The sequence below is a fragment of the Lepisosteus oculatus genome, chromosome 3, assembly GCF_040954835.1.
Source record: "Lepisosteus oculatus isolate fLepOcu1 chromosome 3, fLepOcu1.hap2, whole genome shotgun sequence".
In the NCBI taxonomy this organism is placed as follows: Eukaryota; Metazoa; Chordata; class Actinopteri; order Semionotiformes; family Lepisosteidae; genus Lepisosteus; species Lepisosteus oculatus.
Window position 1 is genome coordinate 61,778,840 of NC_090698.1, and position 26,199 is coordinate 61,805,038.

At 36.1% G+C, this 26,199-nt stretch overlaps 1 protein-coding gene and 1 long non-coding RNA gene across 7 annotated transcripts in view; one reads left to right on the forward strand and one right to left on the reverse strand.

Annotated features, from left to right (window-relative positions):
- Nucleotides 1-11,787, forward strand: part of ntrk2a (neurotrophic tyrosine kinase, receptor, type 2a) — a 91,044-nt gene extending 79,257 nt beyond the window's left edge. For all 6 annotated transcript variants that reach the window (XM_069187333.1, XM_015363584.2, XM_069187334.1 and 3 more), the window contains 2 exons: nucleotides 5,887-6,045; nucleotides 6,921-11,787. In XM_069187333.1, coding sequence (XP_069043434.1) covers nucleotides 5,887-6,045; nucleotides 6,921-7,106 — 345 coding nt within the window. In that variant the 3' untranslated portion in view covers nucleotides 7,107-11,787. The remainder of the gene's footprint in view (nucleotides 1-5,886; nucleotides 6,046-6,920) is intronic.
- On the reverse strand, nucleotides 40-20,982 carry LOC107079428 (uncharacterized). The gene is made up of 3 exons (XR_001480386.1): nucleotides 20,906-20,982; nucleotides 14,440-14,507; nucleotides 40-179 (listed from the first exon to the last, which is right to left on the reverse strand). It is a non-coding gene; the product is annotated as an uncharacterized lncRNA (long non-coding RNA).
- Nucleotides 20,983-26,199: the final 5,217 nt, after the last annotated feature.

Here is a 26,199-nt window from a genome sequence, read left to right on the forward strand (position 1 = left end):
GGGATTAAAATGGAAACAATGGGGAAGTTTACTTAAAACTGAAAACAGAGACACTTTTTGCATAAATGGTCTTGGGAGTCTGGAACAAGCTGCCCTTCCACATTGTGGAAACTGATACCTTGGCATCTTTCAGGAAATAGCTCGTGTAGATTCTCAGCCTTCTTCAGTTTAACGTCATTCTAAAGGAGAAATAAAAATGTGGTACTTCAGTTTTGGTTATGCTTTTTTTGCTAGATTATTTTTTTCATTTTTCCCCTTCAATCTTTCACAAACGCCTACTGTTTGGCACACTCTACTCTGAATAACATGCATTTTCTGAGCTGGCTAATACTTGTTAAGATTTAACCCTTAAGCACCACTTTTTTGGGGTTGAATTCATGACCTTTCTAACTTTGTGGGAAGATCTAAACAACATACAATAACTGCTGTAATGCACTGATACTGTACCTCAGGCTTGATGTGTGATAAAATCACCAATTTGAAAAATGGCATCAATTTCATTCATAAGCTTTATCCTAAACATGATTATTTATATAAAGATAAATTTGCAGTGCAGACTTTTATGACTTGTGTGTTTAATTACCGTTTATTTGATCAAAGTAGTAATGCTACGAACTTTAAGAAAAAAAAATAATTTTGTTATTTGAATTTCTTATTTAAAACTTTAATGCATGCGAATAACAAAATAGGGTAGTTATGTAGAACATATTATTTCTAAACACTGATCGAACAATCAGAATGTTTACTATTCAATTGCATAAATGTAATAGAAATTGTCAAATTTGCAACAATTTTGAAGAGAAAATGTGGATCTTTAGTTCAGTGTCTAACTTCTAAACTAAATTGTTAATATTGGAATTAAATGATTAGGAATTAGGAATGCAGGACGCATTGCTTAATGGGTTAAACCTGCTTTCCGCACACTTGCAGAAGGCAGTCCCTTTCTAACGCTATTAATTTTAATTAAAAGCAAATTCATTTCCTATTGCAATGTTATTGGATATTTTATCTCCAAACGCAGCCTGCCAGCCTGCGACCCTCCCTTCTCTACGAAATTCACCAGTGGAATACACTGTAAATGTTGATATGGGGGTTTTGCGCATTTGGAGGCCCGGTTTCCATGGCAGCAAACCTCGGCTGCTATAGGAGCAGGGATGTATCAGACGATTCAGAGAAAAAAAGTCATTAAAGAGCTCCGATTAGTATGCAGTGCCATGGCTGTGTAGCAGTGTGTTCCGCAAGAGTAGTCTGTGTTTCATGGCTTTTTGCAACAAAAGGAATGATACAGCAATCTGAGGTATTTTTTCCACTTCCCAGGAACACCATAATGCTTAATAAATCTATATATAAAAAAACAATTTAACTAGATTTGCTTCTGTGTTAAAATGAGCTAATTTTTGTTTAATGGATAAATCAGAGTGTGTTAACACCAGCATCCAGCATCCTCATCACCAGCAACAATACAAATTCAATAAGCAACTGCATTTAAGTAAGGTTAAATATAGAGAGAAAATCAAGCTGTTTCAAATCTGTTTGTAGCTATGTTTGAAATGAGGTGGATTCTACCTTGATCTAATATCCTATTTAATACAGCATATTAGAATGTGGGTTACAATAAATTATTAACAGAAAAATCAATAGCAATGGGTAAAATGGACATGCCACAGTTTCAGGCCATTATTCTAAATTGGTGCATAATTTTGTATTGCAGGTGATGTAATGCACATAATGGGCATTAGGCAACTGTGGGAGACTATCTTTACTAAAAGAAAAGCAAATAGGGATATAAACATGATTTAAGTACCATAAGCCTGTTATGCAGTAACATTAAAATATAATTCTCAGTTGCCGACCAAAGAGCTAAACATAAAAAGTAGGCACCATTTATAGTTGTAATTAATGTTTGCTTTAATATAAATGCAGAGAACATGATGATGATGATGATGATGAAGTGATCCACTGATTTTCTTGCACAGTGAAAGATTGTTATTGTAAAAATGTATATTGAATAGACTTTAGAACTATGAATTTTTACTAAGCTTTCAAAAATGTGTTAACAAAAACTGGCATACTTTCGTTTTTAAATAAACAAGCTTCAATGCTCTTGATCCAAAGTGCAGACCATCATATTAAACACCTTAATTGACAAGTAATGTAATTATTATTGTCATTCCTTCATTGGCATTCCATTTTTGGTTATTTACAAACCAACTACTAAATAACAATGTACAAAAACTGTTGCAAAGTGCAGGCCATTTTATTTTTACAGAACTGAGGACATTACGGTCACTCTGATCAAGATTAAACCATAATGGGATTTGTTGACTTGATAATTGACTTTATTCCTGATATACTGGGAGCAACAGGCTGCTGTGGAAGTGCATTCAGATAAGATGGGATCCTATTGTCCTTATCTTCATTCTTATCTTGTGATGGTCATTGGAGAGTGTCCTACTATCCCAGGAGGCCTGGTTCTTGTGCTGTTACTCTGCTTTGTGTTTATTAGCACCAGTGGCAACCAGAGAGAGAGAGAATGCATTTCATGACCTGGGTTGTAAATGTTATTGGTCTCTTTTCAATTTTTTCATTTTTTTCTACTTTTTGTTGCTGTTTCCAACATGGGATTAATCTTATAATTGTCCTATAACACAATTTGAGGAATTACTTTCACAGAAATACTTTTAGGGCAAGCAAATTTAATAGATATTATGGCATACCCAGGGATAGGGTGCTGTAGCAGGATCTTGGGAAAAGGAGGATCTCGGGGAAAACAGACGCACACACAGCCATATAAAAACTAGTCTTCATTTTACAGAGTGTGGAAACTCCAAAACAAACCATAAAAACATCTCTAAGCCCCTGTTTGAGCTCTATCTAAATACTGTATCTTCAGTGCCCTCTCTATAAACAACCAGTCCATAAGATGCTTACCTGCTTTGAAACAAAAAACTCTCTCTGAAACTAATTTAAAAAAAAAAACGTCAACCCCGAATTCCACAGTCCATCAAATGCTGCCTTCCTTCCTCCCTATGATGCAGCACAACCTGGAGGAATTGATGTTTTCCCCAGATATTACATGTAGACCAACCACTGAAAGCTTCCTGGTTTTAAATGTCACCTGATCAATCATTTTTTTCACCAAGTTTTCTCAGGTCATTCTGGCAAATGTGGTTTCCAACAAGAACCACCATTTTGTCAAAACCTACTGCGCTCTTATTATGTGTTATTTTACTGTGGTATTCCTTATAATATTTTTTTCAGATTCCATCTTCCATGAAATTAATATTACTTATCACATTTTCTTGACTTGATCATAGAAGGTAATTTATTTGACTTTAATAATACACGTTACAAAAGAATCCCCATGGTTACTCCAGCTTATTTATTAAGTAAATAAATGACATTTCAGTTCAAAATCAAAGCAGAGAAAAAAAATGTATTTTGGAAAAGATTTTGTGGGTAGTGTTTCATTAGCACTTTCTGAAGCTGATTCACTGGGGCAAATTCTGCTTTTTCGTTCTGCAATCTCTGTGAAACAGACTGGTTTGCGTGGGTAACTGGAGTTTCTTGCAAATTATATAATACTTTTTCTACTGCCTTGCCGTTATACTGCTGCAGAAAAATTAGCATTTTGTTGCTGAGTTGTAAGATGAAGGGAATGACCAGTAGACCCATTACAACACATGCGTGCTTTAATCAACAGCGGAGAAGGGCTGCAGTTTGTTGCTAACCTTATCACGAATAAGGTTTCTGGTAGTGGAGAAAGCAGGTGCATCAGTTCAGCATTAGAAATATTCCCCGGATTGATCGAAGGGGGAGCCTACCGCTACATGCCCCCCTGCCAAAATGTCTGTTTTTTTATCAACTATAATCAAATGTTGTGATTCTAAGACATGCAGTGTCAAAAACTAATACAGCATATTTTTAAACTGCCATTTAAATGCAAATTCTGTTATCCCCTCACAGACCCACTGTTTCTATAGAAACAGAGGGCAGTAGAGTACAATATAGAACAGGGATTCTTTTTCTGTAGCAAGTAGGTAGACAGACACAAATATGGTAGCTTCCATCTGCATGAGCTGTACACAACAGGGGCTATTACACAATGCAGATGTCAACCCAAAGATTGTTACAATGATGAATAGTATCGAGATAACATTTGTAGCTTGTCACAGTCAAGAGGTCATACCACGAAATTCTCACTTTTTATGGGTAAGGATAAGTGAGATTGTGGGTAGAGTACATTAATATTTGTGGTATAAGACATCCCCATGAGAAGTAAGGGCATGTGGTATTTTTTAATCAACGAAACAGCTTATACCTGACAATCATGAGCATTACAAGCAAGCCTAATAGCTCTGTCTTAATATTTTATGAGACCAGAATCTTGTAACAATTAATCATCTTTTAAATGCACTTGACCTTTTATTCATGAACTGTGTGTTAAAAAAAACAAACAAAAAACCCTGAAATGGAAACATCAATATTTAAAGCTAATTATAAAAAATGTGCTCATTTTCTCTTTGGCTTTCAGTCTTCAGTAAGTGGCAGCTGTTTTGGGATGAAGTATGATGAATTAATTCTATTTTAGAAAACAAAAGTTATAGTATTGGGACAAGGATAGCATCCATGTGACGTAGGTACTGTACATTTGATAAATTACCAATTTGCTTAGTGTAAACCATAGTAATTACAAATGGCAGATGGATTTTGGTTTAAATAAACTGCCAAACAGCTAGGTTTTCCAGTGGTGAAGGTATAAAGGCTATAGTGTCACGTTGTGCAATTATCACAGATTGTTGTAAAGCAGGGAGGCGTGGTGGTTAGGGCTGATGTCTCATACCTCTTGAATCTGATTCTGGAATAAGACAAAATTCTGTTTACTCTGGTTTCTGCCTACTTCCCAAAGACAGGTTAATTGGTCTCTCTTTATAGTTCCTCTAAGCTTTTGTGTATGCGTGCTGAAGAATGTGTGCTGTCCAAAGTGTAGTCCAGGTGAGCTCTAGTCTAGAATTAGTGGCTTTCTAATGGATTGATGTGAAGTAATTATAACATGACAGTAGTTCTGGCTACTATGTCAATTGAAAGATAATAGAAGTATGTTAATATATTTTGTTGTTTATTAGGAAAGGATTTATTATCAAGAAAATTAACCAAGGTTAACCTTCCTAAATGGAGTTACATTATAAATCTTCTTTCATCAGTATATAATGAGCTTTTTCTTTACCTGTCTTTTATTGTAATTTATTGTAATTCACAAAATTACACTCACCAAAATAGCTGTATACCACATTATAAAATGCAATTCACTAGCATCTTTCATAAATAAAATCTTGATGGAGTGCTTGGATGAGTAAGAAACAAGCAGGATCATCATGCATGTAAACATTAATTTATACTGAGTTTTTATGTCTTGTTTCCATTTAATGTGCTTTGTTAACAATATAGCATTTAATTTCAGTTCTTTCCTTGATTTTCATGTTCTTAGCTTTTTTTATGGAGAAAGCAGTTGAAGTTGAAGCTTTTGTTTCATAAGTACAGTAGCTTCCACTCTGTTCCAGGAGATTTTAATCACTGTGATCTTAGGGATGATGTCATTATCTACTGTCATTTTTTAAGCAGTTACCTTGTATCTCTCACTCTCATTTATAGTCAAAGGCCAGTGCTATTATTTGCCATGAGTCTCTGATAATAACCTTGTAGTTTACCCTTTATACCCAAGTTTCCAAACACAGGGAAAAATTCCAGTTTTTAATATTGACACAGTCAGAATTTTCCTTCATCCAATCATCATTTACTAATGTTATTAAAATGTTGTTTCTAAAGGGATGTACCTTAACAATTAAACACGACAAAATGCTTTAATCTTTTTGTTTATTTTTAAAGGTCGGAGGTCACACAATGCTGCCTATCCGCTGGATGCCACCTGAGAGTATCATGTACAGGAAGTTCACTACAGAGAGTGATGTGTGGAGCCTTGGCGTTGTATTATGGGAGATTTTCACATATGGCAAGCAACCATGGTACCAACTCTCTAACAATGAGGTTAGTGCATAAGTAACAGACTTCCACAAGTTATAGTGTTGCTCAATTACAATAGTACAACAAGTTGATGAACTTGCATTGCCGGTCTCACAAATAAATAGGTTGTGTCATGTGATGTCCTAAACAGTTGGAGTATGTTTTTAAGAAATGTTAGGTAGAGGTTGTTCATTTTTGAGGCTATGTCCTGGATGAATAATTATTTCCACACATTCCTTTAAGATGGGATAGAAAATTTGGATAGAGTTTCTTCAAATTTCACAAATATTAAAATGCCATATACTAAAGCTACCTGCAGTTGTGACACTACAATTATGACACTTGCACTAAATCGTACAGGTAATGTATTTGGAAAACACATCTTAAACACTAATGCATTTTAGAAAAATGTCTTTATCCCTATGGCTCCTAAAATACTGGAAAATAAATAAGGTGAAAACAACCAAAGATGCCTTTTATATGTTTTGTATTTACCTTAATTTTGGATAATAATTACTTATTAAATATTAAATATCAGTGTCTTAAAATAATTCTTTAAGACAGATTTTGAGTAGGGAAATAGAAAACATAATACCTCCAATATTGTGTTATTTTGTTTTTCATTGTCATTTAATTTTTTCTTTAACTATGAGTCATTGTTGCCATGAGATTCCATTGCATTGAATGGAAAAAAAAAAGAATGTTGTGCCGACAGATTTGATTGTCAAAAGAGGTGTAAGCAAGTCTGTTATGTTTGTTTGAGTTATAACCAGCTCAGGTTGACCTGCTTGTAATAAAGGCTCTGTGCATCACAGTGCATCACTTGTAAAGATGAGCATACCTTTGGCTTTATGTTATTCAGGGAGGAAATACTTATACTTTTTCCCCTTCAAATACAGGTGATTGAATGCATCACTCAGGGCCGTGTCCTGCAGCGTCCTCGAACCTGCCCAAAAGAAGTATATGACCTTATGCTGGGCTGCTGGCAGCGTGAGCCCCATATGAGGCTGAACATCAAAGAGATCCACAGCCTCCTTCTAAACCTGGCAAAGGCCTCACCTGTATACCTGGATATCCTGGGCTAGACTCTCATCACTGCCTCTCCCTCTGTGTGTATGGAGTACTTTGGGTGTGTATGTAAATGTATGTGTGTATGCAGGCATGTGTGTGTGGGATATAGTTGTGAGTGCAGCTGAAATCCAGCTCTTATCTCCGATGGTGTTAATGAAGAAGGCGAGGAGAAGCTTTTTCAAAGGGCAACCTCCATAAATTCTCCCATGTGCAGGCGCATTATTGACCAGTGTTAACTTTCTCTTATCGATCCTGCTTCTGCCTCATCATAACTCTACATAGACAAAAGGCCTTATATCTGATTGTGAGTGTTTTTTTTTCCTCTGAAGACACTCATATTCGCCCTCTGTAATGAAAATTGCCTTCTCGTATTCTTGCCTTCGACTGGGATGAATAAAGGGAAAACTGACAATAAAAATCTGCTGTAAATACCAACAATTATAGGGATTCATCTAAACTTTGGCTTTTTCTTTTTTGACTCATGAAAGGACATTTTGTGGTACAGTACTATGTACAAAGTTGAAAGCAGGAAACAATTTTGTTATCTTAAGGAAAATTTTACTTTATTCCCTGTCTAGGACTTTGTAGGTTTGCTGTTGCTTTCTGGTAGATGAACATCCCCAGGAAATATGCAACGTCTACTTGGGTCTTACGACTTCGGGAGTATTTGCATAATTGTATCATTTAAAAAGCTTCTCCTTTTTGGGAAAACAACAGTGATATTACAAAAAAGCATAGAACAAATAAAAACGTATACAATAGCAGAACTAGAGGCTGAACTACATTTGTCTGTAATAATGACCACAATTTCCTGACAATCATTTTGAACTACAGGCTTGGACTACTGCACAGAATTTAATTCTGGGTCAGCCACTGGAAGCAGGGGAATTCTATAATACAGCACTTGTAAATGCCCTGACAAAATATCCAAAAATCTGCTTGTTGCAATGCATCTTTTAAAGTTATTGCCCTTTATTTAATGGTGCAAAATTAAATTTTGCATGGTCTTTATAGTCTAATATTCTTTTTTCTTGTCACTGCTTGGGTAACTTACTATTTAAAGACAAAGCTATCCATAATAGTTTAACATTTAATTAAGAAAAGCTAATGGAGGTCATAATAATGGCGGATAAATGGCTTTATGTTGTTTAAATGTGATAGGAAGATAGTGAATTCTGATTTGCTATTTGGATATTTCATATTTTAAATTCTATGAGCAAAAATATTTTGTTCCCTATGGATGTAGAAATCACTTTCATAATTAACATTTGATCTATGTCATATAGAAATCTGATTTTAACACCACACCTCAGTTGCTATGGTTTTCTTTTCTCAGAATCCTTCAGTAATTTTCCTGACATGCAGAGCATGAATCCACTGCTGCAAAAAATGCATAGTAGTAGTTGTGAAGTTTAGCTCTTTACCACATCAATCTCTAGCATTCAGACACTTTTAAATTTCAAAACCAACACTGAAATCTGTTTGTGATAGTAATTTGGAAATAAGCTATGTCAGAAAAACAATGTGACTTTGAAAAATAAATGATGCTGGGAAGGATCATCATTCTGTTCTCCTTTTTGAATGGCTTAAAATTGTTGCTTATTGCACTGTATTATTTAATCATTTTTCATTGGATTTCCAGATTGTAATGCATTATTTTAATAGTGTCAACAGTTCCTTTGTAAGCACCCTTAATTTATTTCACTGAAGCATTTTATATTTTTCTTAAACTGTAGTTCATTGCGTGAACAAGCAAAAGATAATTAATTATCTTTTATATATATTTATAAATAATTAATCAATAATTAAACTCATTCCAGGGGTGGATGCCAATGAATATGAGGCATTTCAGTATTTTAAATACCGTGCAACTTTTACTGAATAAAAGCACATGTCTCTTTAGCGTTTTGAAAGTATTGGTAAAGAAAGAATATACTGGAGGTAGAGTTGCTTTGAGTAGCAGAATAGAAAATCCATCAAGCATTGCACAACTACCATGCAGTGCAGTAGTGCCATATGCTTATTGTATGTGGATTTCATGCTTCTTCAAAGTTAGCTATATTTTTTATCTTTTAATGCTAGGTAGCTGGTATCAGCAGGGTTCTGTCCATTGAACTAAGCTAACAATTGGACATTATTTTGTTTGACCTGCACTGTACAATAACTAATGTAGCGTGACAGTTATTTATGGTATTATTAAATGTTTTATTTTTAAACTAAAACCGATTACTTGCTGAAGGGAATGGGATGTTTGTAAGACATTATGATGCAGGAAGGGGAGATTTGCCAGTTAACAAAATAGATACTAAATACTTATCATTCTTAATATGCCTATACTTCACCAGAATTTCTAATATAAGGAAACTTTCAGCAACAATAATGTTAGGAGCCAGGTATTTTCTAGAATTAGGTCTTTTGGGCAAATTTTCCCTTTTTTGAACGAGCAGAAACTTTACACTTTTCTGAGAGGCCTGCTTGTCTCTCGTGGTAAAGCTCTACACAGAGAGAGCAAAAATTCAATTAGTTCAATCAACAGCCAATTATTTTTTGAGTATTCATTATGTCTTCAATCAGATGTACTTGTATATAATTATACTGTTTCTGAATGCTGGATAACACCATTGTTTGATAATAAGAAAATTAATTCCATCAGTGTGGCTAAGTGCCTCCTCTGGTTTTGAGATTGGTATAAAACAGAGAAGAACCGTGGAAGAACCACACAGCTACATATGAGTTAAGAGTGGGCTGTTAGACAATTTTCAAGGAAAAGTTTATATTCAGCTTTCACTTTGTTTGCACTTCCTATCCCCTTCCACTTCAAGGTGACAAAAAGCATTGACAAGAATGTAGAGTTTCTACTGGCATAATGACCTTGTAGTAAGACTATATCATGTATTGTGTGTCTGTAGATATGCAATTAAATTGTATATATACATTTTTTGTTTTGTTTTTGTAAAAATGTGCTGTACTTGCAACACCCCTGGCAGCCACTGAATAGTAAGACATCCTTACTTCAGCGCAGAATAGATGAGGGCAGTGCTGTTCGTGACACACTTGACAAGCCCAGCTGGTGATTGCAGAGCGACATACAGTATAGTAGTTGCTGCTAAATCTAAATGTAAATACATATCTGCAATTTTATGAATAATTTGCATTTCAATTTGCTCATTTTTCCTATCTAATCTTTTAGTAGATGCTGTATCCAAAAGAATACCTGTTACATGAAAACTACTGATTTTTTTACATTTTATTTTTTTTCTCCTGTTTTATAGCACAGGTAAAGCAAGGGTTTATCATTATATAATGTATTCAAATGTATAAAATGTTTACCAGGTGGACACATTGCAAAGATTGACAAATAGCTGGTAACATTTGAGGACACTGTTACATCTTTGAGATTTTTATATTCTTCTTCTTCTTCTTCTTCTTATTATTATTATTAAATAAGATTGCTAAAGACACTAATATTCTGACAGAGTAATGTATTATATTTTTTAATCAGTATTTAGCACTTTGGTTGACCAGGGCTGAGATGAGGGTTAAGTGTCAGGTCTTAAAGCCTTAAAAGTAAATTCTGTCCGTAGCACACTGTTACAGGTCAAAGGCAATGCAAAATGTGTGACAGCAGATGAATAAAACTGATAAAAATTCTCATGGTCCAGTGGCAATATATAAGGCTATTACTGAGCATCTTGAGGTAACTTTAACCAGCACAATGCTTATTAGGCCAAAGTAATATCAGTGGTAACAGTTGTTTGTAAATGATTTCATACAATCTATTGAATGTTCTGTCTTTGCATTTACCATCAGCCTGATTAAAAAAAGCCCTTGTTGTGTATTAAAGACAAATGTATCCCCTTGTATCTGATGCAGCACAATCGTAATAGTACTATATAAAATGTCTAACACTTGTATGCTTTGGCAAGTTCAGTATTTATAGAGAAGTAAGTTTGCACTATATTGAAGAAAACAAGCTTTTTAAATTGCATTTACCAGATTCGAAAGTTCCTGTGCGCTACAAAATGGCAGGCCTTTCTTTTTATCCTTATTTGGAGAGCGGAGCAGTATTGTATTCTCTTGATGTTAACGAACACTGAAACTCTGTAATATATTGTTTGTTCCTACAGTGTGTACAGTTTTGCTCATCTGCCAGGTGTCCATGAGATTTTTAAAGTAGCATTTAAAAACAGTGACAAGAAACCTGCTGACATAACACAAGGCATTGTCTCATCCGACAGACTACGTACTGGAAGAAGCATCACAGGCTGGAAGTGCAAGGGTTTTGCCCCCAGCTCTGGTTCTGTTTAATCTTTTCTTTGAAATGAAAAACTGTGATTTGGCATAAAGAACAATCTCTTCTTTTGAATGTATCTGTATATTGTGTTCTTTAATTCTTTTTTTTTTATTTATGAGAACAATTCTAAAAGGCATTACTATTTACATACATAGAAGGTTACAAATGCTGTACTTTACATATGTGATGTCTTTGTGCTACCGTTTTAGTAGATTTTTTGCAGTGTGTTACAGGCATTCATTGCTCCAGCTATCCATTGCATCTTGGCTGATTTGTACCCAATGCCTGAATATCAGTATATTATTATTATTTGTGTACCATGTGACCAGCTTCTCAAAATGAAATGGAAAAAAGTCTCTTGTAATACAGTGTATTTAATAAAAGTGTTATGTCTTACGATAGATTGTGTGTCTAAAGCAAACTCTTTTAAACGCATTGCTATGAAAATCTTTGTTTAAAGAACTGTATTGTGGTTTAGCAATTTATTATGGTTTAGCAGCAACAGCCTTGTCTGCATATTTTATTTATATTTTTCTCCTGATTCTGAACAGAATCTGCATACAAATGCTAAAAACGAATTAATGATAGTACTGCCATTTTTGAAAGGTACTGTTAACGCCTGTGACCAGACCTTACTGTGCAATGCAATGATCACACAAGTGCCTGAAACTGGAGTGAATTTTAAATTCCATGAAGTGTAAAATGTGACATGCAGGTGTTGAGATAAGCCCAAGGTAGCCTCAAAGAATGCAAACAAAAATTACATTTTTAAGGGTATTTTAAGTCTGGGAGATCTAAATCAATGGATGTTCAGGATCATTCAAGATGTTCATTTCAACAAAGTGCAGAAAATATTTCATTAGGAAGGAAGTATTTAAATGATCCATTCAACCATAACCACTCTTCTAGCCATCTGTGTTTACGATTATAAGTCAAATTTTGTATCCTAGGTGACTAGTGACTGAATGAGCAGATTCAGGGGCACAATAACCCGGAATCATCAACACCACTAAACCAATGCCTTTCACTGGCACAAATTACACTCATTTTTAGTTTCTAAAATTAACTGTATTATTAAAAATGTTTACATCAGCTGTCAGTTGTGCTTCTATCAAAAAGGGCACACAGTTCCTTTAAAATGCTTGGAAATCAATTACAATTCATGCAGATTATGTTGCTTTTATGAGTTTGCATTTAAAGTAGATTTATCATTAAAGATTCAAGTTTAACAACTGAGCTAAATGAACATTGCTTCAATGAACTATCTGCACAACTTCCTATACACTGGGCTAGCACATATTCATCATGGGACAACAGGAATGTTACCTGCCATGTACAGGTTGATTACATGTATTTATCAGCCATACAAATATAAGCATACAGTACATCACACAGATAAGCAAACTGATTTTCGTCTTAAAACAAACTTGGGGAAGCACTTTGCAAAGTATTCAATCCCTTGCATACTTTTTTATAATTTAATTACTTTAAAGCTTGTAGTCATGACGGTTTGAAGTAGCAATTAATACAGGTTATAGACCCAATCTACCACAAAAATTCAAAGCCAAAAACAAAAAGAAATAAGTAATGTGAAATTAAAATGGAAGAGTCAGTACTGCATAAGTACAGAAACACTCTGCTATGGCAAATCTACGTTAAGTTAGGTGCACAATATTACATTAATGAAGTACAAAATAGAGGACCCTACCTGTATGTAATAATAATGTTTCTCGTGATTTCAGAATAAATACACCTGTCTCTGTGAGGTCCTGTTGTTAGGCAGTTCAGTTTGACCAAGACTTTTAGCCTTGAAAGCCAAGGAGCTTTTAACAAACTCGGGGTTAAAGTTGTTTAAAGTTGTATAAAGTTGTATAATGGCACAGATCGGGAGAAGTGTATAAAATTATTCACTAAAACTACTAAAATTCCCTTTGAGCATGGTGAACTCAATCAGTAAGAAGTTGAAGGGCACCAAGAGACTGCCTAGATAAGGCTTTGCCTTCAAACTGAGCAACTGGGCAAGGAGGAAACTGTTTAGGGATGTCACCATTAAGACAACGACAACTGTGAAAGAGCTACGGAAATACTGTAAGTTGCTGAGTTGAGAGAAAACATCCATGTGTCAACAATATTTCTGGCTTCACTAATGGGATCTACTGTATATGTCACTGTGGAAAACTCAAATCTGAATGAAGTCTGCAACAAAGCAAAGTAATTTAATTTAAGTAATACTGGAAAGATGTGGCAAAAAGTAATCATACCAGACAAACTAGACATTAGACAAACTAATCAATAAAATAGAAAAGGCTCAATATACAGTATCCGGGTCTGAGCCCAGAGGGGTTATTTGGCAAAATCCTGTAATCGTTCTACACTTGATGAGTTATTCTAGTACCAGTTTACTGATTTAGACTTTGGTTAAAATGAGGTACATCTGCTGTATCCACATACTAATAGGCAAATAAGGAGTGTTGTTCCTACATGGCCAGTATGACTCTTCTTGCTTGCACAATGTGGCTATTCCCATGATTTATGATGTGGCTAGATAAACAGCACAATACCTGAATGAGGACTTGGTGTGCAGAAGATGACTTTAGCTTTCTTAGACACTGGAAACCTTGACTAGAGAAAGGCCTCCTCTACAGACATTATGGATTACAACTAATGAAATGAGCACCGATCATCCACAATCCAAAAAATTTAAAGTACGAAGGATGATTGCAAGAATTAAAGAAAATCAATAAAAAAAAACAAGTCATGGTGAACAAAGAGAAAACAGAAAAACCTTCAGGATTATTTAGTCCAAAAGCAAGCTAAAACCGGTTCAAAGCAGATCACGTACACCAAGAGCCAAACACTTCAAACAGAAAACAATAAACCAAAACAACAAAATCTTCCAGTTGCAAAAGGCGCCACCAATAACGCTGTAACGCATCCAGTGCAAAAATTGCAGGTTGACCTATGTGGGGGAAACAGGTAACTCCATCCGAACCCGACTGGCACAAGAATCCAAACCCTAACCCATCCGGAGCCAGCTGGAAAGGAGCACTCACCTGGTAGCACATTTCCTACAGCACGGTTTGGAAGAGCTGGAGGCCATGGGACTGGAGAGCAACCCCAACTGGTCAAAGACAGAAAGAAAGAAAAAGGAAATGGAGCGGATCAAAAATCTTGATACTATCTTTCCACAAGGCCTGAACATCAGAAAATAAACTGGGAGGGTTTCGGTTGTGCAGCCCTCCTTGTTCCAGATGGTCCCGTCTTAGAGAAAATCTGGGAGAAAGAGTTTTGTTCCCCTTTCCTAACCCTAACCCTAAGGTTCAGACATTTGGTATCTTTACTTGGCTGAGGAACCAATGATATGAAGCCCTCATCTGTAGGATTATGTCTGAATGCCTTTAAAATCACAATCCCTCCATAAACAGGGCATGTACAGTGTGTGCAACCAGAGTTCCAAAAGAAGTTAAATTAATTTTTTGTTAGGCATTCTGGAAATATCCTAAAACATGGGATATACTGAAAATGCCAATAAAAATCAGTACATTAGAGTAAAGAGTTACATAGGCTGTTTCTGCAGCACTATGGACACTAGAAGACCACTTAATGAGCCTGACCAGTAATGGCATAGCATCCAAAGCTGTTATACAGTATTAAAATTTTAAAGCAAGGCCAGGGAGCAGCGTTTCAGTACTATACACTATTTCTAAGGTTACAGTAGCAAAAACAGTTTTAAAATCTATTTCATTGATTGGAAAATATGTGACTGCCATACAAAAACTATTATTATCAAAGACACAACAAGCAAATTTGATCATTTATGAATTGAGAACTACACAAAGTCTTTAATATGATTCTTGTTACTAAAAACGAATTTATTACTAATCAGGCCTTAACTGTTCTCACATCTGTCTTAGATAGTTTCACCACTCTTTTTTTTTATTTATGTCACTGTTACAACCTCAAGTGTCTATGGCTACAGGGGTGTAACTTTTATGATAATTTCTGGATGCAGGTGGGTTCTGGTGAGGGACTAGGAAGCGTGTCAACAAGGGTTAAGGCAAAAGTGATTATTTTAAGGTGAATAAGTGACTTGTACTTAATAAGACACAATAACACAAAGTGAAAAGGAACTAGAGTGGTGCCAAGAAAAGAAAATAACAAACAAAATGGAGCTTGCTAAGAAAGTGAGGGAAAGCTAACCTAACTACAAAAGAAAACCCGAAACACACGGTCTTCGGCGTCTTCAAACACCCTAGCTACCCAAAATCATGCAAGACAAATGGCACTCACCCATACTAAACTAGTGTTACTAATGCAAAAAATCAACTACATGTGTGGAATGTACCCAACAACCTAAACTAACCCTGTACACAAAAGTTCACACAAATACACAAGTGAACTACAAATACCAAAGGGAAAATGAGAGTAGACACAAGTAACAGGGTGCAAAAGAACACAGAGGCTGATACAATATGTCTGGGCAAGGTAATGGCTAAACAAGGATAAACACACAAACATGCGAAAGTACAAAGAGACAAACACAAACCAACAAAATAACAAAGCCGAAGCTGTACAAATACACACTAACTAAGCGAAGCGAAGCGAAGCGAAGCAAAGTGAAACGAAACCAAAGCCAAGCAGGACTGAAGTCAAACAAAAGGTCCCTTAATTCAGAAAACTTCCAACTAATATACTAAATAAGCTGCACTCTGAATGGCTGAGAAACTGATTGATGATGACATCACACAGAAGCAATGATGTAATGATGGACCAATGGGGGAGAGAACAATCAAGGTCAGGAAGTGTGGAACAGAGCAACAAAACACACACGGACCACACACTGGGACGTAACACACTGTGATTGAATTATCATATTAATTTTATATATAATACTGTATTGTGGATGGCAATATCTAAAACTAGTAGCAAAACAGTGCTTTTTTAATTTTGGAAGTACTTAAATTTTAGGATAAAAACAGACAGAAAAGAGATGTTAATCACTACTGCGACAAAACATTTAAAACTTAGTCTTAATACTCTGAGTTTAATTTTGATTATGGTACTGTAATTGAAGCGGTAATGGTTCCTTAACCTTTCCTGATGACACAAGTGGTCTACAGACACAGGAGTGGACATACAGTATATAAGCAGAAGAAAAACAATGTCTTTGCACCTTGTGACTGCTTAATATTGGTAATTCATAGCAGATAAACATTTTAAATGTGGTGCCAGGAAGTGTTAATCTGTTTTGAATTGTAGTACTTAAGCTCCAGAAATAATTCTAATAAGGACAGAAGTTTGTAAGTGTATATAAAGAAACTTCTGAGTCTGTACAGCTGCATAGTGTTCATGATGCAAATTGACTTTTTAAGTTAGCAATGTTCACCAATAGGAACTGTACAGTAGGTCATTTGTTGTTGTATGTTTTTAAAACACTAAGACAAGTATTTCTATTTTCACACTAGTTTAGTCAGAAATCCATACCCCCACACCTCCTTCAGGTGGAGCGGTGGCACTGTGGCTAAGGCTCTGTGCCTGTGGCTGGAAGGTTGGTGGTTCAAATCCCATGGCTAGCAAAAGAATCCTACTCCCTTGGGCCCCTGAGTGAGGCCCTTAACCCAACTGCTCCAGGGGTGCTGTATAAATGTCTGACCCTGTGCTCTGACCCCAAGCTTCTCTCTCCCTGCCTGTGTCTCATGGAGAGAGAAGCTGGGGTTTGTTAAATGACAAATTCCTATTACAAGAAATTGTATGTGGCTAAATAAAGTTATCTTATCTTCATTTTATCCATACATGTACAACCAATTAAAAAAAAAAGAATCATCAAGGGATGTGCCTTCTGCTCTCAAATGTAGACCAACACTTGATCAATCAGATTAATTTGACAGTGCTTTGACAAAGAGGAATGGAAACAAGATTTGATTGTTAAATGGACTACACTAAAAGGTAAAATAAATATTCCAACTGTGTTGAATGTAAACAGAACAAAATGAATATGCTAGAAGCATTTCAGAAAGGGCTGTGGTTATCGGGGGACAAAATAGTGTATATCAGCACAACACCTTATACTGTGGTGACCTAGTTACACATCTAGACATCTATTGTGGGCTTTTGAATTTAATTTGGTCCTCATGGTAACAAGAGGTTCTTGAACACCACAGGCACAATACACAATGTTAAAGCTGGGTGGAACATTGGGCATATCAATGAAGTATGAAAGATGCTTAATTGAGCTCCCAACTACTTTTTTTGCTCAGATGAACCCTTTGTTGTAACAAGAGACATAGGAGATACAAAAGATAGGAATTTCTAATTTCAAGAAGCATTACATTTGTTAAAAATGAACCAGTTAAAGGTTGTATTGTCTTCACAGTAATTTAAAACAATATCTGCCCAATGCATATGCATTCTGTTTATATTACTATACCATTTTAATACATGACTGCCACAATAATCTTTAATTTCATCTGTGTCTATCAGAACACAGATGGATGATTCCATAGCGATAATGTACAGTATACAAGCACTATGCTGTGACTTGGATGTATGAATTGAAAATGTCACTACGGAGATAGGGGAGTTGGACAGCGTTAATTTGCAATTTAAAGAAAGGAAGCCAAGTAAAACACAATTCTGAACTGGTAGTTTCATTACATTGCTTATAGCCAGCTTTGGAGTTTTTCTCATCTCAAATCTAACCAATAAGCTAAAAGTTAACACACCTGGGTACTTTCAAGTGGCTCAAAAGTGAAGGTACTCAACTGGAGGTTTGACTGGTATGAGTAATGGATACACTTTATGGGTAAAATGTTAGCAGGTTAAGGTGAGTTTGTTAAAGCGACTGCCGTACAGCAGTGACTCCCATGATTTACTTGGTGCCTGTGAGCTTGCAGTGTTGTCAGTAAGATAAGTGTCACTTTTCAAGATGTATACATAATCTGCTTTTGGTAGTGTGGGACTCTGCTCTTGCAGTGTCCATTTCACAGGAAAATGTGGATTGCCTTTCCTCTCTAATAGCAGTAACAGAAATTAATTTTGTCAATTTCAAATTGACAAAATTGACAAAACAATCTTTTGAATTTTCAGGAATAAAATCAGAGTTTAAACAAATTATCCTGCTTCTTGGAACTCACAAGTTAAAAGTATTTATGTACTGATCAGAAACCAAGGTAGCCCCCCCCTTAACTGCAACCATTTCATAAACTCAGTTTCATGCAACTACCGAGTTTCACACTGTTTCTCTAGTGAAAGCAATTAAGTTTGCTCTGTGCAATGTATTGTACAAAATGGACAATAAAATCATGATGTGAGTGGGTGGAATCGCAAAAGATTTCAGCCATCTAATTGTTTCAAAAAAAAATCAATTTTTACCCTGATATCTGATCCAAGCTGTTAGGGTCAAATGCTTTGTGAAATATGGCTGTTCTTTCAAAAACTATTAATCCTATACATACTGTATAACTTATGTGTACCTAAAGATAGGAAAATCAACCTTTTGTACTCGCAAAGTGTTCTGGGACCTACAGCCATTTGGTTCAATCAGATTATAATAAATGAATGGCCAAATGCCTTATTAACAATTACATGCCTGTATATATTTTCTGAAGTGATAGTTATGAATGTTCATTTATATTATTTGATATAATGATCACAAAGTTTTAAATTTGAGAAAACGCCATTTTAAATTTTCATAATTTATTGACAGTGAATTGAAGTGAAGTGAATTTCAATTGTAAAACAACTTACGTTGTCAGTAAAGCAACTGTTCACATCCCCATTTTATGAAAAACCTTCACTTTCCTGTTATATGGTTCCCACAAGGGTCACATGTTTAGGAATACAAAATGCATTTGCATTAAAAACATTATAAGAGGATATTCCACGCATCAATCAGCCAAACTGTAATGTCTCCAGCAAGCTATCAGACAGAGCAGACATTGCATTCAAATGTGTATTGATTTTGGGAAGTCTGAGGCCATTTATAACATTCATAAAGCAAATTGGTTATTAATATTTAATGGTTAATATGATGAAATCACAGTAGGTGTTTACCCACTGTACCATCCTAATCTACATTCTTTACTTGTTCAATAGAAAGTTATAGATTTCTGATTTTGTCCAGCAGCTAGTTGTGGATTTATGTTTTTATTCACTTGTGTGCTTTTTTTTTAATTTATGGTATTGGATTGTGACATTTTTTTTATACATCCCCCCATTAGAAATCACAGCTGTGAATCAGCTGAAGTTCTCATTACTAACTTGGAGGAGATGGGGGATTGTGAAAGTTTTCCTTTCCTGTGCCCCTGTTCATACTACAAGCCCCATGTTGCCCATAGGAGGTTAACATTGGTGGAGTTTCTTCATTACAACACTGCAGCCACCACAGCCAGCTGGAAATCACTTAATTCCCTGTTTTATCGTTGACTTGCCATACTCTCACTGTTTCAAGTCGAGTCTACCCAACCTCAGCTTGATACATACTAACCTGACATATTGCCTTACCACCTGTCAGTGAAGGATGGATTACAGGGCACACCCAGCAGTACCAAAGAGTACAGTAACTGGCTCAGCTACTTGAACAGTAAGCCTCAACTTCTGTGGTATTCTACAAATTCTTCTATAATTAACTTCTTTTGTAACTTACGTACTGTAAATAGTGACCTTGATTTAAAGAATGTTTTTGTTGGTTTCTTTCTCATAAAATAATGTAATATCCAAACGAGTGTCTTTATAAGGTTATCACCATCTCAAACAGAGCTAATATTAGTGTTGATATAGTAACCATACACAGAGTAAAATAAAGCAACACATAAGGCAACAAATCCATTGAAACCCATGGATTATATGCATTAGCTATGCTATGCATTAGTGTGTTCAGTGATAATATTCCATTTTCTAGAATGTATTGCTTAGTTTTATCTGTGAACAAGGCACACAAAAAACAAATGTAAAGTTCACTATGGTACCCAAATATGAACACTATTTCATAATGGATGTGCACAAGGCATAGAAAGGTTCAATATGGATTTTATAACTCTCTGAGAACATACTGTAGCAGTCTGATTCTTTATTTTATATCAATAGGGCAAGTGTCGTCATTACGAGAATTCATTTTCTGTTTTTTACCCTAGTAACATGCCCTGCTCAAGATCATACAGTCCCTTAGATATGTTAATTTATTAACTTAATATTCTACATGCATTTTATACTCTGTAGCAGATTTCATTGAATTGGGTGGAAAATGTTCAGCTGCTTATCAGGTCTACACATTTAATTCCAAGGAGGATGCTCATAGTTAAGTGGTAAAAGGAAGCTCAAACAATATGTCTGCTTTGGGCTCATTCTGATTCGAAACAATTAACAAAGTTGCAGCACTTCATTCCTAACTCGTCAAATTCCAGAGTAAACAAAACAGGAACCTTTCTTTGTTTTCATGGACAAAGGACTGAATGTTAAAAAAACATTCAAAGAGCCACTTTATCCAGCTTGTTCCCAGAAAACCCTGAAGTGTTCAATTACCTTGCTTCTCTCTCAACCTAAGAAAGCAAATTAATAGCAGATGCCAGTTTCTATTGATACTACTAAGTGAATGCTAGCTTCTCCTGCTTATTAGAAAACCTTTTAGAATGATTCCTTTTCCATTCCGTTACCATGTCAACATTTATTTGATGCAATTCAGCTTGGAGAATGTGCTGCGTTAATGGATGTAACCAAAAATCATGTTTCTTTATTTTATAAATGACAACAGAATCATGTTTATCAAGCAGTTATTTGAAAAAATAAACAGTATCCAGATATATCCAGATATATACCCCTAATCAAACAGCTATTGCAGTAATACAATAATAGTAGGTAATATTGTATGATGTATACTAATATCTACAGTATTAAGATTGGAGATAAGATTAACAATGTAGATTATTCATTGAGGTTGTTGAGTGTTGGCTCAGGTTTCCCCTGTACTATAGCTGCAGAGTCAGTTACTGATTCTAGGGTCTGATTTCCTAGTTGTACCTGTCTTCCGTCCAATTACGTCAAACCAATTATTACTTCAATAACCAACCAAAAAGGAACAAGGCAACTACAAATAATACTTTTTCCAATTTATGAAATGAAGGGTTTTGTCATCAAAATGCATCTGAATATTCTTCCTTTCAAGTGCTTAAGAAAAACACAAACCACGAAGGCTGACTGCTTGGTACTATTTGCATCTTGGGCAATAAAGCTGTCGATGCTGTATTTACAGTAGGCAGTTTACCATAATAGAAGAAGAGACAAATGGGTGGGGGAGGTGGGTGAAAAGGGGGAATAATGGATAAGCACAATTTAAATTAGCCTATGGTTTAAGAAGGCAGGATATGGTGAAAACAGAAAGAAGTGTCTGAGCAGCTCTAATATTTCTACCATTTAGTGTACGTGAGTTGTGGGCAGCTCTGGTTTTGCTGAGTGTGAAAGATGTGAATTTTTCATGTGCATTGAAATATGGTTAAAACAGACACGCGGAATGAGCAATAACGCACATCTGGAGTTCAAAGGTACATGCAGACCAAGTGAAGCATGCTTTTTAGGGTCTATTAGGTGTAACATGATGTAAGGGGTAATAACAGGATGGAGTTCAGGGGTGACTCTACTGCTTCATTAACAAACTGTATGAAATGGAAAACATTAAATATCCATTCAGAAATTCAAATACAGAGTGCTGTACAGCAAGGAGTGTTGGTATTCAAAAAGACATGATGAGGCTTCCTGTTCACATGATGGATTTTACAGTTGTGTTGGCGGTGAGCTATGCGTGCTTGACTACCTAAAAAATGAGGTAATTCTGTCTTTGGTGTTAAGTCTTACAGTAATGGATAGGCTGTGGATGAGGATACTGACAGACTAGAGCTAGCAGGTTTATTCCAAATACTGCATTTCATCTGAAACTAATTAAATGTCTAAACCTATCCTAAATCAAAACTAGGATTCAAAAGCTGTGAAGCAGTAGTGTGACCCACCCTGCCATTGCTCTCCTTTTTGTTATAATATTATTGATTATTGTCCATTAGAAGTTGAATAAACTTCTACAGATCTTTCTGTGTAACTGGAACTGTTCTGTCAGACTAAGCAGTTAAAATGTGTATTAAACCAAAATGTACTAAATGTACTAAATTTGAATAACTAATAACAATAAATTATACTAAATAACTAATAACTAAAACAAATAAAATGAAGATTGTCTTTGTTGTCTGCTTTTTGAAAAGGGGTCAGTACAGTGTGAGCAAAAAAAGAGCACCCCCGAGTTGCAGGGAAAAATGCTTTGATCTGGTCTTCATAGTCTATATCACTTACCCTGTATATGGCAAGTAAACACAGACTTTTAGTTAAGCATAACACAATTCTGAATCTATAAATTCTTTAAATGGTGTCACGATTACAGCCCCCCCTCCTTAAGGGTGCTCCAGCCCTTTCACGTAAGACTTTATTCTATGCACCTGCTCCCTATTCCCAGCCCACCTTAAAAGCCAGGCGCTGACGCTCATCCGGGCTCTGCATCTGATTTCCATATAGTGCGAGTCCGGTACCTGGAAGCGCCTGGTCCCGTTAAGGTTTTAGTTCCTGTTCCTGTTCCTGTTCCTGTTCCTGTTCCTGTTCCTGTTCCTGTTCCTGTTCCTGTTCCTGGTCTGCCGGTTCCGACCCGGCCTTCGTGTTTTTAATTTCTTGTTCTGATGGATCTCCTGGTTTTGGACTTTCTCGTGTGTTTTTGGATATTCTCTAAGGACTACTCTTTTGGATTGTTCGCCTCGGCCACGCCTCCCCCGTGCACCAGCGCACCTTGGACACGCCCCCCTGTCTTCAGCCCCGTATTCCTGCATGACGTTTCCCCACTTCGTCGGATTGTGTTGTCCGCATAGGGTCCGGAAAGAACTGTTCGTTACAGCAAGTACACCAATGATTATTTTTATTTTTTGTTAAAATTTCATGAACACTTCAAATTGTTTTCATAAGAATGTGAGTTGGGTTTGATAGCGAAAGCATCATCACCTGAGGTTACATGTCATTTACCGAGGTTCTACTTTTATAAAAACAATGGCATTTTAAAGACTTTAGTTGTTTCTGGTTCTACAGCTTCCAAAGTTCTATTTCTCAAATTTTCTATACAGTTAATTTCTTCTTTCCAAATTATTTTCCAATGTTTTGTACACATTTTCCCAGTTTTTGAGCTCTCCAATACTTCTAACAGACAGTACCCAGTGATGCAACTGCAAGAATGGGCTGTATTGATATTTTGACTACAATCTGCTTGGTTTGAGATACTCCATTTAGTATCCAAACATTTTCTTTCATTTTATTAACCATTTAGGACACAGCATAACATAGTGGACAAAGTCTCTGATCTCACAAGAAATTGGTAGGTTGTGGGGTCAAGTCCCTGGTCAAGACACTTCTGTTGTGCCTTGAGCACATGTACAGTACATTACTCCAAGAAACTACTGTTCTGCCATTGAATACACTCATACCCCGGATATAAATCGAATCGAGATCGATTGTGGGAAAAATTCAACCCTGTTCCGAACCTAAGACAAGTTCAATCAAAAACCACCCTAAGCATACAATACCATACATACCATTATAGCAAGCTTAGTGAACAATTCAGTTCTACTCAAATAAGCCAACTATTGTTGTAAAATTAATTATATTTACATTTCTCATTCTTTTGTAATAGATCGCTATCCAAGCGATCGGCCAGACAAGGTGCATACTGTTTACGCTAAAGAATCATTTTCTCTTCCTTAAGACCCCATAATGAACAGCAACTACAAAACAAACACAATAAAACACTTTGAAAATTATCTCTGTGATTGTAAACAAAGCAGTGCTGCCTCAAGGTGTCCTTAACCACAATGCCTTGCATACGTGCAGAAACAAACATCTGTTCGGTGGTGGTGAATTCAGGTTCTCGGCCAAAATCGGTCACTTTCGAACTTCAAAATTCAGATTAGCAAAATTGAATTCTTATAACAAATTACCAGGTGTTAAGCTGGTCACAGCTCAGAAAACAAGGAATGGACCCTATGCAAGGTTCAAGGTCACACAATCCTAGACAGTAAATAAGGGAGAACCAAGGCCAGGGTCAAAAGGTGAGTGAAAGTCCAAAGCCAGAAGACAAATTTAGAATCAAGCACTAGAAACACAATCCAAAAACCTAGGTCAGGAAACAGGCAAAAATCCAAAAGGCAAGGAGTCCAGGAAGAATTCAGCAAAGGATAGCTCGAGAGCTCAAAGAGTTGAAAACAATACTCAGCACAATTTGAACAAAGAGCAGGGTTTAAATACGTTCGGGGAGGGGAGGCAAGCAGGGATTGGCTACTGCAGTCTGCTTGATCTGCGCCTCTGCTGCACAGATGAATTAGGACCTAGAGTTTGGAGTGCCCTCTGGTGGTGGGATGCTGGAACTGTAACACAAGGTACAAATTCTTCATGTTCGGATTAGCAAAAATTCGTATGCCAAACATCGTTATACTGGAATATGAGTGTACATGTACTCTACTCCAGCTTCTCCAGTCCCCCCCCTGTATGAATGGGAATTAGCATTTGCTGGGAGGTGACTCTGTGGTGGATTGGTATTCTATCCTGTGCTGTCCTGTGTGCTTAAACCGGATATGGAAATTATCTACTTGTCCGTGTACTGTATGAAAGGTAAGAAACACTACCATATTGTTTTGTAGCTGTTGCAAAGTGAACTATCCTGAAATAATTCAAATAAAACTTCAAGAAACAAAAATAGATATTTAGACAGGTGTGTATGAAATTTAACATTAATTTAACAAATTAAAAAGACAAGGGTCAGTGTTAGGGCTTGGTTCTAAAATATGCAATAAAGAGAATTCAGCCTACTCTGCAGAAGATGCTAGTTGATGGTGAGGCCTTGGGAAAACCAATTACAATGCATAAGGTCTTTCAATTTATTCAGGGATGAACTGCACAATGAACCCAAATTAGCTCATTTTACATCCATTATGAGCAAAACGTGGTTCATCAGATCTCGGCAAGATGACCTTAGAATTCATTGGGGACCCTCTACCTCATAAGGGTACAATTATATTCTTGGAAAGGACCTGAATGAAGATGGTGATATTTGCATAACTGAAAATAAGAACCACATGGCTGCCACAAAGTGCGTTCATTCACTTAAGCTTCAAACCCAAGACAAGAATACCACATAAAACGTGAATGAACACCTGTTTTGTGAACATAATGAATCAAATACAGAACAAAAACATTTCTCTTGCCCCACAGCCTCCCCTCCCCCTCTATTAGTGGTAACTCCTCTACATCTCCTGCTAAAAGACCCCAAAAGTGAAATCATACCAAATTTCTTAAAGTACAGTATAAAATCATAATGATCTGACCACATCAGCAACAGCACCATCCCAACCATCACCTTTATGTTAGAAATACATTGTATGTTATGTTAGAAATACACCATAGGTGAGCACTATGACTAAACAAACATGGTATCCTCTCTTGTTTTATCTTAATCTGCAAAGTTGATTTTTCTCTAGCAGAACACTGGGAATAAATGAGTGTTGAGATTATGCTGTAAAAAGTTTAACACTGCTCTGAGCCAGCTGCAATAAATACACTACTATACCTACAGGACAACAGATGTGTAATACAGACTATCCGAATTATGAGTCACTCTGCTATATACAGCATTGTTCCACGTTCACATTGTTAATGAATTGAGGAACTCGGTATAAAAAGTCCATGCACTTACTGTACATCATTATTCAAAGCACCAAAGTCTAGCAACTTTAATGGTTGGTGAA